The sequence below is a fragment of the Mastomys coucha genome, unplaced genomic scaffold (genome assembly GCF_008632895.1).
Source record: "Mastomys coucha isolate ucsf_1 unplaced genomic scaffold, UCSF_Mcou_1 pScaffold22, whole genome shotgun sequence".
Classification (NCBI taxonomy): domain Eukaryota; kingdom Metazoa; phylum Chordata; class Mammalia; order Rodentia; family Muridae; genus Mastomys; species Mastomys coucha.
The window spans coordinates 67,057,594-67,075,156 of record NW_022196905.1 but is presented as its reverse complement, the minus strand read 5'-3'; the positions used below and the strand labels follow the sequence as shown (position 1 = coordinate 67,075,156).

The window sequence follows — 17,563 nt, the reverse complement described above, 5'->3', positions numbered from 1 at the left end:
GTTATGGTCCAGCAGACTCCTTGGATCTCTCTGGCTCATGTCTGGGGTGGGTCAGAATGACTGAGCAACCCTTGAAGTAGGGATGAAAGCAGGAGAAAGTACACAAATGTGATCTATTTTTAAGCCACTGTAAAGTTTCTAAATTTAAAAGGATCTAAACAAGATTGCAGACTGACCTCCCAAGCTATGCCCACATTTCAGCAGTAATAACTCGGAAATAACAGAATGTTTTGCCAACTTCAAAGAGTCTTTGAAATAGTGAGTAAGTCTGCATAAAAGATCCAGCCTTTCGGAGTTCAATAACAACATATTCCAGGAAAACTGGCCTATTCCAAAAGCCAGAGAGGACAGACGCCAGGCATCAGACTGGAAATGGAGCAGTAAATTGGCTGGAGCAACCCTCAACCCTTTGTTCTGACGTTCCCCAATACCAGCAGCTTCTAACGCAATCCCTGGCTGCTCATTTTCTGTCTCTTTGTCTCTTCTCTTCTTTTTCTTTTTTTCTTAATCAAGCAATTCAACTCAACTTCCTAATGTGTCCAGGGCTCCCGTGCTGAGTCTAAGTCCAGAGTTGTTGGATCATTCTCTGCCCCTCTGTCCTGAGTAGCTCTTCCTTGTGGCCATTTGCAAAGGAGGGAAGGAAGGAAGGAAGGAAAGAAGGAAAGAAGGAAGGAAAGGGAAAGAAGGAGGGAGAGAGGGAGAGAAAAGAGAAGAGAAGAGAAGAGAAGAGAAGAGAAGAGAAGAGAAGAGAAGAGAAGAGAAGAGAAGAGGAGAGGAGAGGAGAGAAGAGAAGAGAACATGGTTTCCAAGCCTTTGCACTTAACTACCATCCTCTACAAGCTTGGATACCCATGGTAACCATGGACTGTATTAGGATGTTAGTCATCACTTGACACCTCCCCCCCAGGTATATTTTCTGTTACTATCCCACAAATCAAGAGCTGTCATACTTGAAAGTTACCCCTGTAAGTGTTAATATTTCCCCCTCTCTTCCTGTGTTCAGCCATCACCCTCTATGTGGCTTTGCCTAGGGAGCTTGGAGCCCTGCTGGGTCAGCGTGGGAAATGGGGCATTGTTGGAACTCCTGTTCATCAACCAGCTGACCTCAAAGCAAAGGCTCCTGGGAGCAGTTGGGGGAGAATTGTCTTCTCCCAGCTACCATAACATCTCAAAAAGCCACTTTGTGAAAGGCAAAACTAGACAGAAGAACTTCCATTCTGCCCCAATGCCTGTTGAGAGGGAAGGAGGCGGGATGCAGATGGACTCACAGCTGATGCGAACAGTGTCCAGGCTTCCCAACCATGGTTGTAATCACAGTCCCCAGGGAGCAGCCAGCCAGCTTGCTTCATCCATGCTCCTGGCCATCCTCAGCAGATAGGTCCCATCCTTATCTCCATTTCGCCCAGTGAGGAAACTGAGGCCCCACATGGCTAAACAGTGAATGCAAATTTCCAACAGCTTGGGATTCCATCCGATTCTTTCCAAAGAACACACCATAAATGGCAACTCTGATGTGTGCCCTGTAGTCATCCCCACTCCAGATCACTGGCCTGACCACAGCATTCCCTAGTTCATAGTTGCCAGGTGTGCTCTTGGAAGTTAAATTGTCTGTCTTGTTAATGCTGGTATTCTTTGGGATAACTCAGCTGCCTCCCCTTTCCTGAAACGGTGCAGCTCATGAAGAAGGTGCAGCTTATGGATTGGTCATGGCGCCATGAATGTGAATGAGATCACACAGGGCTCTGAGGGACCTGCCATCCCTCAGACTGCTTTTCTGGAACTTGTGCCCAAGTCTCATGGGAAGAGTAAATTCATGTGTTGGCAGATGTGTCACCCCTACACATTAAGTCATCACTCTTAATCCTCAGGGGCACTTACTGCTCCTGTCTCTGGCTACCCACTGCCCTGTCCTGTGCTCTGGAATCTGTTCCCTAATTTTTCACTCCATGGTGTTAGCTGAGCCAGAAAGGAACAAAGAGGCAGAACTTGATGAAATGAAGGATTCCCATGGGGAATCCTTCCCTTGCTGACTACTGTTGTATAAATGGGTCCACTCTAAAATTTTAACTTGAGTTGGAAGGCAGATGCTGGTCCTTTCTCTACACCCAGAGATGATTTCCTGTTGACTTGGAGTGACCCAGAGGCAATCTACCAATGATGTAGAAGATGAGAGTAGATTGGAGACATGCCAAGAAATACATAGAAAGTCAGGACCACAGTCACACAAGCAGATACACAAGAAACATGGTGCGAGCCACATAGCAAATAGCAGAAAGAATGTAGAAGAGGGTGGTTCTGGCCCTGTGTGTCTCCCTCAGGGCTCTGTATCTTTTGTACATACTCTGTGGCTGTATTTATAAGTTGTTTTTATAACTATGTGTCATAGTTGTCTTCCTCCAGGTTGATGTCTTTCAGAGTAGTGTTTTTCTAAATATACAACATAACCCATTGCGTATTGGTAGGTCAATACAGTTTAAATGCTGTAATAAGCACTGCAGAGGGAACAGACTGGGCTAGAACTCACTACATCTAGTTAGGTAGATGTAGTGACAGCACACCCCGCCTCTCATATCTATACATGTATGACTTGAACACTTTTCTCACTACAGATCTGACAGAAAAGACTGTGAGCACTGTAGCTAGAGCCTGGGAGGTTAGGGGGTTATGGGGGGGCGATGTTTCATCTTCTAGACCTCAGCACTTGGCTCTGCATACAGCAGGTGCTGGGGGAGGTGATCAGAAAATTCAGGCTACAATGCTCATTCAGCATAGCTTGAAACCATTGGTTTCACTTTCCAACTACGCCCGTCCCACTGAGTGTAGGGAAGCTCTTCCAAGACTCCCATTGAAGACCTGAAACCACAGGCACACACCCTGTGGATGCCAGTGTTTTTACCACAGACACACAAATGAGATGCCTTTTTTGCTAAGCAAAATGTGTGTGTTCGGGTCACAGTGCATGCACTTTGCAAGTGCGACAGTGAACCTAGCACTGTTCCCTTTTCCTTCCTTACACTTCATTGGTTGAAGACTTGTTCTCAACATACAACTGAGTAACCTCCACAGACAATTATATATTTCCTCATCACATCAAGAACTTTCATCTTCCCACTTAAGGGAAGCACTTTATAGCTTTTCTTTGGCTTATCAGATTTGCCAGCACCCTGCTTTCGGGACATAATTTGCACTTTGGGGGCATAATCAAGTAAATTAAGGGGTGCTTGAACAATGCTTTGATGCACCAAGGTCGGTTGATAACCCAGGTGGCCTCCATGATGAAAGAAGAGTCCATGTGCAATATGGGAACTCTTCCTTCCCAGGCAGGAGAGAGCAGGGCAAGATTTCATCATGCTTCTCAGAACCATTTGCAACTTAAAACTTAGAGAGATTAGTTTCTAGAAGCTTGTTCTCATACTGTGAATAACTGAAACTGTGGAACACAAAACCTCAGAGAGGGAAGAGCTGCTGCTTGGCCCTTAAGCCTGAGGCTTCATTCAAAATTTTCACAAGTGAGCAGTGCTATTGGTCAACTCCAGTGAGCCTCATCTGCTGCCTTCATCCTCTGGTATAGCAGCTGCTGAGCAAGGCAACCCCAGCCATGCGCCCACTTCACAGAGATGGGAGTCCACCTCCACTGTGTCCTTTCCACACCACAGCATTGAGGTTTGTTTCCCTCATACTTCACCTTCCTAGAGAATAGAATATAAGCAAAGAGGCTGCTGATGTTATAGCCCAGAAGATCTGCTGTGTCAGGAGCTGTGGATATGGGAGCAGATGCCAGGAATGCTTGGGGTCTCTTCTCCACTTTACATTCATCTGAGTTAGACTTGCTGAATAATGATTAGCACTCCTATCTGTATCCCTCCCTGCCCCATTCCCGCCATGCCCCCATCTAGTGCATGGTCTGTGAGTTTCTTTCCAGGGTCTGTGAGCAATAGAGGTGGTAGAGACCAGAGCCCCAAACATAATGTCAGACTGTACATTAACCAATCAGCCTCTCTGTGCCTCCATTTTCTTATCTGTAAAGTGGGATGATAGTGGAACTGTTGTGAGATGTATAAGGGCATGCTCAGACTCAGCACCAGGAAAAAAACTACATTCAGTATTGTTATACTCAAGACAGAGCTAATATTTGGGTGTACACACAGGTAAGGCTAGAAAATTAGGGATTTGAAGTTAGTCTGACCTACTAGCAAGAACCTATCTTTGAGAAATAAGAGGAAAGAAGGAGTCGAATATGGTTGTGTATGCTTGTAATCCTAGCATTGGGTGATAAAGGTAAAGAGATTGTGAGTTCAAGGGCAACCTGGGCTATATACATAGTGAGCTTCACACCAGCCTAGGCTGCACTGTCAGACCCTGTCTCAAAAAATTAAAATAGTAAAATCAAGTAGGAGGAAAAAAAAGAAGAAAGGATAGAAGTCTGTTTTTAAAATGAAAACAAAGAAAAGACTGGACACACTGCCTGCAGACGTCACAGCACTGCAAATTTCTCCAGATTCACACTTGCCAGAAGGCAAGCAGTCGGATGACCTGGCCTGTCTCTGGAGCCATGCTCATGGGCTGTGATGTTCTTTTCCAGTCCCCGTGCCTCTCCACTGTCAGCCCCATTCACTGATCTCCAAAGGCTTAGTGACAGAACTTATCTCTCTTTGAACAAACTGTAAAGAGCCAGCAAGATATGCATGCCATGGCCTCGCTGGACACAGACCAAACCCAGGACGCCTAAGGTCCTGACTGTCCCTGGGCTCTTCTGTACCCTCGCCACACTCCAGGAGACAGCAAGAGCGCCCTGTAAGGATTGCTGTGGCTCAGTGTTGTGGCCAGGGCTAGCCCCACTGCAGACACTTGGATATGGCCCCTCAGCCTAGTTTTGCTTATGTTTGTACATTTCTGTTGGCTAAGAGAGTTTAAAAAAAAAAGTGGCATGTACCTCTCTGATACTCTCTGAGTCTGACCAACTCTCCATGGGAAGGCAGTAGGGTCTTGACTCTCTGTAGTCATCACATCATTGCATCATCATATGGACACAATTCTACCCATGCTCGCTCTTCACAGGGCTCTGCTCTACAAGCCAGAGGCCATAAAAGTCTCCCGTTTCCACTGTTTCTGGTTGTCCAGTATCAAGTAAGCAGTCATCCTGAATCACGGACTCATAAGAGTGCTAACCATTCATTCTTCTCAGAAGGTTGCATTCTGACCAGAGCTCCACATAACAGAATCTGCCACCCTGGCCCTTCCACACTGTCACTGTGCCACAGCTGAACTAGGAACTCCAGGGGCCTGTGGTCCAGGTCCTCAGCTCCTCTGCATGGTGCCAGTGCTCTAAGAGGGGCAGCCAGGGGGCAGGCATTGGGTGCCATGGCCTGAAAGTCAGGTCACATCACTTGGATGGCACTTCACATGTCAAGGCAGTTCCCTACACAGAAATAAAACACACGTCCTTCCTCTTGAAAAGGGGCCAAGGGCGTGAGGAGCAGGAAGTACCATCATGGCCACTTTTTTTTTTTTTTTTTTTTTTTTTTTTTTTTTTTTTTTTTTTTTTTTTGGTTTTTCGAGACAAGGTTTCTCTGTGTAGTCCCGGCTGTCCTAGAACTCACTCTGTAGACCAGGCTGGCCTCGAATTCAGAAATCTACCTGGCTCTGACTCCCAAGTGCTGGGATTAAAGGCGTGCGCCACCACCGCCTGGACATGGCCACTTTTGAAAACTGCATTCTAAACCCAGCTAAATCCATATCATCTAGCTTTCCAGGACACTAAGGGCAACACTAATTCAACCTAGGTTTTCTTCCCCTCTTAGAAGACATTGAAATCATTCACATTTCTGACCTGAGTTCAAAATCAGTAATACCAGGAAGGTTGTAATGGAATAAATGAATGCCACTTGATAGTTGTTAAAACAATCCATTAAAAAAATGACTTTCTGAATGAGAAGCTGAGGAGAGCAAGCATGCCCTGCTCTCAGAGGAAGACTTTGAAGGCAGCCAGATCACCTCTCAGCCAGAGGACTTGTGACTAGCCACTAAGGCTGTCCTCCTCCTGAGACAGACAACCCAGTGAGGGAGGTCCACTGAACTAGGAGAAACAATGTGGGCTTAAGCTGGATAGAACAGCCCAGCTCCCTACTGGACTCCGCACACAGCACCTTGAGATCCTCTGACAAAAGCTTGATAACAATCTAATGACTCAATCAAAACAGACTTTCCCTCTCACAGGAATGGAAATTTAATTTAAAACTAGCACTTCTAATAGGCAGCACTTTGGAAGTGCATTTCTGAAATCTGTGCCTAGGATTTGAGTCTCCTGAGACTAACACACTTATATCTACTCCATGTGTTTGACCCTCAGCTTGTTTTGACTAAAGAAAATGATCTGTCAAGATCTTTTCTCTGCTGGAATCAGTGTGAAGAGGGTGGGTTTGTCTAATGAGATGGCACAAGGCCCTTTTCCCTCCTCCTCTGTGTGCTTTAAAATTTTGTGTTGCTGTAGCTATTCCATCTCTTATGTGGCCATGCTTAATTGGAAAAAGACTCATGACAAAGATTCAAGCCCCAGTGCCTGCCTCTGGGCACTGTGTCTGAGTTGATGTGACAGCCTTGTGGCCTCAAAACTGGAAAAAGCCCACATGAAGAAATGGCACTCACGCAGACCTTAGAAGCAGTCAAAGCTGTGTGGTAGGATTCCAGTAAGTCACAGCAACTTAATCAAAGAAAGGCTTGTTTATTCTAAGGACAAAAGGATGTCCAGGGACCCCAAAGACAGCAATGCTGGAGGATCAGGACCAAAACCAGGAAAGGCATCTGGGAAGCAAGCAGTTGGTGAGAGCCCCTGTGCTCTACAGAGGAGCATATTGTAGGTGCTCAAGTAATACTAGCAAATGCATGGGTGAGTGTCCAACCATAGCTTTCGGTTCTCTTTGATAGCCAGCAAGTGTTCACAGAGCCTCATCTGTCTTGGAATGATGAGTCGGGCTCAGGCTCTCATTCCATGACCAGCTTGGACAGCAAAGTCATACTATAATGGCATGTCTGTCAGCAGCCCATTCTGAGCTGAGGGCAGATGATTGGATTGTAGACATGACCACCGTGCAAAGGCTGCTTCACTGGGATAGGCAAGGAGTGCTGGGCTTCATGTGAGGGATGACGTCAGACCCTTCAGCTCTGAGAGCTGAGCATACCTTAGAGGCCATCTAGACCCATTCCTTATTACTCATAAGAAAAACAAGATTTGGAGAGAGACACTCTTGGATGGAGTCCACTGGGCTTAATGGCATTTACGATTAGAAGAAAATATGTCAGCCTTGAGCTTCTTGGTCTGTGGCTGCTCTCTGTAGCCATTTATAACCATTGTTTAAATTCTTCTAAATTATGGTGCATACTGCAAGGTAGAGTCTGACTTACATCTAACATTAGCTAAACCTATTCCAAGAGTTCTACTGAAGTGGACTTTGGTATAATTACTTAGCAAAAGCAAAAACCTGGACTGTGGCAGTCTTCATACTATGTCTGACAGAGAGCAATGACTGTTGTTGGTAAGGGAGCCCTAAATGTAATAGACACCTGCCTGTGGTAGCATAGCTTGCCTTATGTGGCTCTGAGTACATTGAGGAGTGTTACAAGGAAGAGATAGCTGTGATGTGAGGAGTGGGTGGAGGAGCACAAAGAACTCAGTGGGGCCCTGGGATAACAGATGTTGTCAGGACAGTAGGAGCCAGCACAAAGGGCTGAGATGTGTGCTATATGGAGGGCTTATGGGCATTCCAGGTGGCTTGGGTGAAAGTTGCCAGTAGAGAGGAAGAGAATACAACGATGGATACACAGAAGCTGGAGCTAGGTCAACAGGGTTAGAAATATAAATTTTTTCCCCAACTTTTATCAAAAACAAAGTGTTCCCTGTGCTAGTTCATTTACAAAGAATTCCCCGTGCTTGTTCATTTCTGTCAAATTGTCACAAACTGGAGACTCCTGGGAAAAAGGAACCTCAGTTGAAATATTGTCCCCATCATCTTGGTAATGTTTTATGTGAGGGCCCTAGCCCAGTGCAGGAGGCACCTGCTACTACACCTAGGGAGATGGTCCTGGTTGTATGAGAAAGCCATGGAAAACAGACCAGTATACAGCATTTCCTGTGATTTCTGACTCTACTCCTGTTTGAGTTCCTGCCCTGTCTTCCTTTAATGATGGGCTGCAATCAGGACTTAAGCTGTCTTAGTTAGGGTTTTACTGCTGTGAACTGAAACCATGACCAAGCCAAGTCCTCTAAAGGACAACATATATTTGGGACTGGCTTACAGGTTCAGAGGTTCAGTCCATTATCATTGAGGTGGAAGCATGGCAGCTTCCAGGCAGGCATGGTGCAGGAGGAGCTGAGAGTTCTACATCTTCATCTGAAGGCTGCTAGTGGAAGACTGACTTCTAGGCAGCTAGGATGAGGGCTCTTATAGTCTTATAGTCCACGCCCACAGTGACACACCTACTCCAACAGGGCCACACCTTCTAATAGTGCCACTCCCTGAGCCGAGCATATACAAACCACCACAGAAGCCAAATAAACCCTTTTCTCCCCAATTTGGTTTTGTGCAGTGTTTATCACAGCAACAGACCACAGACCAGAGCAGTACCATTGAGGGTTGTTTGGGAATAGATAACAAATTCCTCTGTGTTCTGTAAGACTTGTCCTGGCAGCACTGAGTGATGGGAAACCAGGGTGAGAAAAGCTGAGACTCTGAACCTAGATAGGGCTGCGGAAATGGGGACCAGGAAGAGTCACTGGCTTTCATAAGAGGGGCATTGGTTGCATATGGTACCTTCGCAGTGCCTCCCAGAGTAGTTGCTCAATAAATATTTGCTGAATGGATGACTGGGTAAAGAAGTGTTTGGGGGCAGTAGTGATGATATTGGTGACTCCTGATGGCCATTTTCAGAGTCAGCATAGGTCTTTCCAAGGCCTGGTCTCTTCCTAAGCCTTGAGCCTCTCTTACTGCCTCTGTAAAGCACTGATCACTAATGGAGAATGGGAAACCTGACTGTACCTATTCTGAGGATAAGTGAGCCACAGACACTGGAAGCAGCAGGATCCTCCCCTTGACATCATATGCTCCCAGAGCCCACACCTGCAGAAGCCCCAGAACCTGCACTGAAATCCTGGGTATAGTGTGGGGAGAAAGCCACATTCCCTGACCAGAGCTGACATCTTTAATCCCAGCCCTCCAGGGCTCATCAAGGGACAGAAAGCAGAGACTCTGCCTGCTTTATTACATCCTGTGTATGCAGTGACATGCTGTGTCAAGCTTTCATCTTCAGATTGTCAACCCGCAGACTTAACACACAGACATGGCACAGTCACGTATGGCTGCTTATGAGGAATTTGGGATTGGGATGAGAACGGCTCCACTTCCAGGAAGCCTGCTGGCCTGAAATGCACTGAAGAGAAAGTCGGGTATCAACACACAAATCTAAACCGAAACCAAACTAGCAAACACCAACATGCATTAATTGGACCCATGTATTTGTGCCTAGACCAGCATTTCCCCAAGCCCTGCCCCCTTTCTCTTTGGCTGCCCCCCAAGCCCTCCCACTCTTTAGCTCCCAGCCCTGCCCCCTCTCCTTAGCCACCTCCAGCCCCAACCCCTGTACTTCTCACACACACACACACACACACACACACACACACACACACTCCCCTATCCTTAGCCCCAGGGAATTGCTTTGCTGTTGCTGCCTTTCATTTTCCTCCCCCTTTTCATCTTCTACTGTATCCTTCCAAGATTCTCAGCATGTGCTTCAGATTCCAAACTCTCTTATGGAAAGCATATGTCTTGAGGAACATACTGTGCCATGCTAAAGTTTCAGAGCCAGTTGTATTTCTGTCCCAGGATTAAGTGAGAAACAGCAGTTGTTTGTGAGGCTGGGAGGTTACTCAGAGAGAAAACCATGCATAAGCTAGAGAGAGTGGTTCTGAGAAGTCTCTGACCATCACAGAAAACTACAACCCATCAAAATGCAGGGAACAAGGGACCAAGCAGCACCCTGCCCCAAAGGATACATCTATAACACAACTCCTCCCCCTCCCCTTCCCCCTCTCCCTCTCCTCTTTCCCCTCCTCCTCCTCCTCCTCCTCCTCCTAAGGTTCAGGGGTCACTAGGAAAGAGGGGTTTGGAAAATGGTAAGAGCCAAAGGAACAAGAAGTCAGGAATGTCAGAGACTATACCATGAAGTCTCCTCTGCGGGCCTGCCTAATGCTGACGCGGAGGGCTGGCACCAGTAGACACGCTGACATGGAGGAGAAATCTCGTTGGGCAAAGAACTATAGGCAGCTCAGGACCCCTGAGAGTGAGGGAAAGTCTTCCCTGGGGAAAAGTTTCCCAGTTTATTTTCTAATACCAAGTGGACAGCCCTGAAATCATACACATACAAGTAATATTATATGGATGGAGAAGGTTACATTCATGTATTTAGGAATAGATATAAATATGGATATAGAGATAGAGCAGGAAGAATACATGCATGGGGTGGATTAGAAAAAGGAGAAGGAAGGAGGATAATAGTATTTTAAAAATAAAGCCACATGGTAGTGATGTATGTCTTTAGTCCCAGTGTTCAGGGGGCAAAGGCAGGTTTGAGGCCAGCCTAATCTATACAGTGAGCTCCAGGACAGCCAGGGCTTCACAGGAAACCCTGCCTTAAAAAAAATAAAATAAAATAAATAATTTGTTAAAGTCTCTAAGGTCACAAAGGAATCCAGAGTCTTCTGTTAGCTTGCATGTCCTATACACTTGCTCTCTATTTTACACTTAATTCATTGTTGTTGTTGTTGTTGTGTGCTGTAATGCATGAAGATGGAACATTTGCCATAGCATGTGTATAGAAGTCCTTTGTGTGGATTCCAGAGGTCAAACGCAGGTTGTCAGGATTGGGTGGCAAGCACCTTTACCCATTAAGTCATCTCACCTGCCTGGCTTAGTTCTCTTATCCACATAACACTGCGAGCTCGCTGTGTGCGATACTATGCTCAGCACCAGAAATGCCAAGGTCAAGATGTTCCAGAGTCAGAGAAGGTGGAACAGCGATCTTGTTTGCCAACATCAAGATGGAAGAGCTTGATAGACGCTACTGTGGGACAGGAGGAGGAGGTGGTGGCCTGGGTTAGGAATGCTTTTAAGAAAGCATAAGAGACGGGCAGCAAGGGGGAGGTGAAGACACTGCTCGCAGAGGAGACTAAATGCAGCTTAAGACAGCATGATGCAGACATTTGGAACTGGAAGTCACAGCACTGACCTAGGACAAAGCCCACTCATTGCTGAGGCCCACCAGGCCCATAGGCCACACAGCTTCCTCTGGACCTGGAAAAATCCCAGGCATTTAGGTGACTTCACCTCACCTATGACTTTGGTGACAGCACTTTTCTGGGCAATGGCATGTGCTCTGGGTCCTGGGCTGCTTGCTCTACACTGCTGCCCACTGCCTATGTACAGAGCTTGACTCATGCCTGTCCTGCTCACTCCTCAGGAAGACAGCTGTCTGACACAGACTGCCTTCAGCAGCCCTCCCTTGTTCTCTTCAGGTCTTCATCACTAGGTCAGTTTCTCATTTTAGTATATAATAATACTTTGTCTCGTGGGTAAAATCATAAAAAACAGTGTAGAAGGAATCTGTCTAGTAGTCAATGCATATATTAACACAGAGTAGGTCCTTGGCCATGGTCAGTTTGGTGAAGTGTCTGGTTCTGAATCATGCTGGGCATGAGCTGTATATCTGTATAGCTGTATATTTGTGTAAACCTCCATCCCACCACCAGAATCAACTGGGTTAGTTCCACAGATGGTGATAGAACACCAATTCTGCACTTACAGAGGGCAAGCACAGCAGACAGCAGGAATCTAAAAACATGTGCCTGCTCCTGTGGAGTAGAGAAGATGCAAGAAAGAAAAAAAAAAAAAAATGGCCGTAATGGCAGCTGAGGCAGAGCTGTGGGACAGAGAGGGACAAAGGTGTTCTCAGTCCTGAACAAAGACGAGCAACAAGGTGTTGCTCGACCCTCTCTCATTTAATGGCTCCAGCACACTTAGTTCTCCTTTCGATAAAGCTTTATGTAAGAATGTACTAAGGTGCCATGCTGTGCAATCTTAGCCAACAGAATCACAAGGCATCAGCACATCTGGCTGCTAATAAATCAATATTGCTCCAAGGTTCTCTGTCCCACCAGCAGGAAGAAAGTAGTGGCCATTGCTGCCATCTGACCTGATGTTCTGTTTTGCAGGTGAGCCGGCCCCATCCCAGTGACCATCCCCTCTTGATCCTCTTTGTGGTGGGAGGCATCACAGTTGCTGAAGCCAAAATGGTCAAAGACCTTGTAGCATCTCTGAAGCCAGGAACCCAGGTACTGGACTGAGTCATGGGAGAGTCAAACAGCAATGGGAAGGATGGGAAGGGCTTTGTTGTCCCTCTCCCAGCTTGCTCTCTTCTCTGTCTGCTCCTTCTCCCCACATCCTGTCACCCTATCATGTTCTCCTTCTCACCACTCCCCTAAAGTCATCCTCTTAGCCAGACCAAGTCCACTCACTTCCCTGGAGAGTATTTTTTTTCCCCTTATGGTTAAGGACCTACCACTGCAGACTTCATCATAACTGGATGAATTCCCACATCAAGCAAAGGGATCCCTGTTGTTTGCACAGTAAATGGTGCTAACCAGGAAGTAATGAGAGTGTGAGTCCAGCAGCAGGGCAAGGCTATACCCTCCAAACCTCCAATGTCCAGCATCCTGTGTCCTCCAGCTAGTCCCACCTGCTAAATTTTCTACAACTTCCCAAAACTCCAAGTGTTGAATTACATGAGCCTGTGGAGATATTACACTTCCAAACTATAGCACTGGGGGACTCGAGGGATCTCTTCCTACCTGTGGTAGTCAGGGGGACAAGAGTGGTATCAGAAGTTCAAAACCTCATTGAAGACACTGGCTAATACTGTCTACACAGCTGCACAGAAAGCAGCTGGGCAGGAATGGTAGTTAGCATTCTAGCCCAGTCCTGCCTATCTGGGTGGTATTGTGGCTTCCTCCTGATTCTACCTCGCTCTGTGTTTCTACACAGCCAGCCTTCTCTCTTTCTGTGACATCCTGCCCGTTGCTCCAGATGCCTCCTGAGTCTTTCCTGGCATCCAAATCCATGTTATTCAGTAAAGCCCTTGCCTACTCGCTGGCTGCTCCGTATTTGTTAGCATAGTCCCTTCCACCACACACGAGCTCCTTGAGGACAAAGGCTGGGCCTAGGCCTGAGCATGTGGCAGGAGCTCCATAAGCCTGGTGTTTGGAAGGATATACTGATGCCAAGAGAATTTGATAGAAACTGTCTGTGACATTGAGTTCCTAAGCCTACTGGTGAAATCCAGAAACTCTGATCTCTCTATCAAGACACCCAGCTAGGAAGGGAAGCTATTTAGGGAGCAGGCTCAGATCTGGGAAAATGCAGTCATTTTCTATGATCCTCTCTGTTATAATTGTCATCCATCATTGTCAGAGCTGATAAGTTTCTGGAAAACTAATAATTCTAGCCTCATTTTGTAAACCCCCCTCCCAGCAGAATTAAGATTCTGTTAGTGAAACTTTTTTTTTCCAAGTAAGTAAGCACCTTTCATTATCTCTAACACAGGAACCACACTTCTAACTCTTTAGAACACTTGTGCATTGAAACAGCCAGCCAGATACTGTAATCCTGTCTCTAAAAGGATAGAGTGCAGAAGCTTTCAAACTCCGGTGACAGTATGGTAGCAGAGGCCAGAATCGGCAGTGGCTTTGCCAACCTGACCCTCTACCCACTCATCCATAGACTGAGCATCTCAGAGTATTGAAGGCTTAGGGGACAGGCTTGACCACTCCTTGTCCTTTGTGCAAAAACTCCCTGAGGCATTAGCAGGCCCTAAGAGGATCCTCACAGCAACAGGGAAAAGCAGGAATGGCTAATCATCACAGGCCCTTTGGTCCCCAAGCTAGAGAGAGTGGGGAGATTGCCTGGGTGCTGCTGGGGTGACATTCCCTGAGGACCACAGCCCTTCCTTCCACCTGGCAGGTAGCTGCCCTAGCCAGCAGCTAATAGAAAGCTGAGTCTCCGGATGTTAGAAGCACCCTGGAAGTCAGGCCTTGCTGCTGAGCTGCTCCCAGAATCGTGTGTGCATCAGTTCCCTTCTCTGCCTATGCTCATACTGCTGTTGGGAGTGAGTATGTGAACACCAGTGGAAGAGAAGATGCCATAGACGTTACATACCTAGGCTGTCAAAGGCACAGCTGGCCTAACCATGAGTGAGCAGTGCCCATCCATACAACAAAAGCCTCTCTTCTGCCCTTCCAACCAACTGCAAATAGGCACAGCTAAGACTATTCTTACATTCCTTTCCTCAGAGCACTTGTGCTGGGTGCCAGCCTCGTCTTCTCACTGTGCTCTATGGCATGGCCCTGAGGCCAGATGCTTCAGCCAGCTGAACTCTGTTGCTGCTGAGTGGTGGCCATGAGGCCACAGAAGATTGTGGTTGTGAGAGGTATCCTCACAGAAATCAGCCAGGTCAGGAAAAGAAAGAAAGGCCAAACATACAAGCTGCCTAGCTCTCTGCTGCTCTCACGGATGGGTGTAGATGCTACTTCTATGCCCTTCCACACTTCTGAAGCAGAATGTTGATAGATGGATGGATGGATAGATGGATGGATACATACATACATACATACATACATACATACATAGGTAGATAGATACAGAGATAGATAGATAGATAGATACATACATACATAGATAGATAGATAGATAGATAGATAGATAGATAGATAGATAGATAGATAGATAGATAGATAGACAGATAGATGGATGGATAGATCCAGAAGTCTGGCCATACACACTTCTATATACATTTTGGGATATTCAGGATAACACAGCCTGTTCCACATCATTGTAAAATTGATGGGGAACCCCAAGAAGCTTGAAATCTGCAACATTAACAGAAACCCCAAACCAGAAGGGATGAAGCACAAAGGTGATGGACTCTCGTGGTGCAAGCTCTGCAGGAGAGCTGACGACCAGCACTGACATCTGGGACCAAATGGGTCACAGGTCTTCCAGAAAGAATAGCTGTCTCCCTGGATTAACCACATGAGCATTTTATGTTTTGGGTCTAGGGGGTGAATGTGTCCAATGTAGCAAGTAGACAAGCAGGTTCAGATTGCACTTCCAATACATGTGTGCAAAAACCATTGCTGTTGATGACTAACCTGTGCTGTGTGATCATTTGGGGGAGGGAGGTAGATTGGGTTTAGAAGAAAGAGAAAGAAGAGAATACTATCTGACCTTTTTGATTCTCGGTATTAGAAATCAGAAGGCCCTGTTGTCCAGATCCTAGCTATTAACCACTACCTCCAAATTCAGCAGAAATAGAATGGAGAAACGCTGGCACCTGCAAATCAGTGTGACTGGTGAGATGAAGGCCAGCCAGCGGGCCTCCAAGGGCTGGGCCTCCCCAACCAAGTGCAGAGCATGCCAAGTGGAGGGCTGCAGGAGGGACTTAGCGCCTTGGCTCTGGGGACGCTAAGCTGCTCCAGGCCATCTCAGTGTCAGCCAGCCTGCCAATAAGCTCTGTCTGCAGACAGTCCATGGTAGAGCCTCCACCACTAGCCACTTGCTCACACCTAAACCACAGTTACCTGTAGCTCTGCTGTGACTCAGGGTCTTCATAGACTCATGATCCCTCTCTGCTAAATGTCATTTCTTGTTAGACTGTCAGATCCAACTACACTTTGCAGCAGGTGGTTCTTGTGGGAAGTGTTCTGGTCAGTGGCAGTGCACAGTGCAGGTGGGGGATGTCCTAGGCTGCACCTCGCGTCCTCATTTCTGAGTGTCACATGTGGCAGGTGACAGGTAGACATGAGGTAGTCGGGAACTGAGGAGTCAGGGTTAAAGTCTGTTTAAACTTGAATGATGCCAGGCCTGAGCTGAGCAGCAGGAAAAGCAACCGCAGCCAACAGAAGAGTGACATGCAAGGAGAGCAGAGAAAGGAAAGTGCTCCGAGGTGAAGGAGGACCAGAAGGTGCAGAGAAAGGAGCCCTTGGAGTCTGAGTCTGCTCCCCGGATCTCTGAGACAGGCTAGCCAGCTCTCCGGAAGGTATTCTCCAGTGTTAAATCAGCCCCCACGCTGGCTGTTAGGCCAGAGTCAAGCTCTCCTCAGCTTTTTTCTCCCATTTGGATCCAAGTTTTAGAATGATTATTTTAGCCAAATAATGCAGATATGGTCTTGTTTGGATTAACTTTAAAAAAAAATTAAAATAATCTAAAGCAGTCTTCTTGTCCAAAATGCCAGGGCTGTAAGTAGATAGCAGATGAACAAGACACAATAGGGACCAGGGCTGTAAGTAGATAACAGATGAACGAGGCACAATAGGGACCTGGCTGGGAAGATGACTCGGCACTCGCTACTCTTGAACTCAGATGCAATACCCAGCACCCCCATGGTAGCTCACCACCATCTGTATCTCCAGTTCCAGGAGATCTGACAACGGATGGAAACCTGATAGATTTCAGTATGATGGGGATCATGCCTTAAACAGCAGCCTCAGACAGTAGGTTTCACTAAACTGATACAAAGTAAATGGACACTGTCATCTGACTAAAGCCTACTGAGGGCTTCCTAAATGGAAAGCTTCCTCCCGTCCAGCACTGAAGCCCTCCCCTCCTGCACTGTGTGTCTCTTCTGCCTGTTCAGTTCTTTTGCTCAGTTGTTTATGAACTCACTGCTGTAGCTGTAGCAGTGAGTCCCTGCTCTAGCTGTAGCAGTGAGTCCCTGCTCTGTAGCAGACACTGTGCTAAAGGAACAGTGGGAAATGCAGGAAGACAAATAGCTACGAGACACAGTCAGGCTGGAGGCCAGGAGGGGTAGTCCAGGAAAGCTTGCTGGAGGCGGAGACATCTTAGCTGGAAAGGCCACAGAGAGAGTAGAGGAATTCTGCCCAAAAAGGAATGTCCTAAAGAGCTACAGATACCTGAGGTTAGCTGACACATGGGACTGACCATAAAGGGCTGTGGAGGAAAGAGCTGTTGAGAACCCAGCAGGAAGCAGACTCCACCGGCCTGGAATGTTGTCCTGGGGGCTGGGCTTATCTAATAGCGGTGAGAGGGGAGCAGGGATTGCAAGCCTATGAGTAACAGACGTGTGCATGGAAAGCAGTCTGCCAATGTCACCTGCCCTTCATCACATAAGGACAGCAGTGAGCTGCAAGGAGGGACACAGCAGAGGGAGCGAATGACAACAGCCACCACCAGAAGCCTCTCTGAAGCATGCCTTGTGCTCGATATTCCTCATAGTGGTCATGGGGCAGATGGTGTTAGTCATGCCTTAAAGATGAGCAAAGTGGGACTTGGAGCGATGAAGCAATGGCTCCAGGGTAAGCAGCCATAGCTGGGGTCCAGCTCAAGCTGGACATGTCTCACCTCTGCTCTTTCTCACAGCTTTCTAGAAGAATTCCTTGGACTCTTTCTCCCTCCCTCACAGGCCCTCTAGCCTACTTCATAAACTGCCTCTGTTTCCTAGTGTT

General features: G+C 47.0%; 1 protein-coding gene across 1 annotated transcript in view; it reads left to right on the top strand.

Moving 5' to 3' along the window:
- Scfd2 (sec1 family domain containing 2) overlaps positions 1–17,563 on the top strand; it is a 314,253-nt gene that overhangs the window by 293,445 nt on the left and 3,245 nt on the right. The window contains exon 8 of the mRNA XM_031342730.1: positions 12,260–12,379. Within this exon, the coding sequence (XP_031198590.1) occupies positions 12,260–12,379 (120 nt within the window). The remainder of the gene's footprint in view (positions 1–12,259; positions 12,380–17,563) is intronic.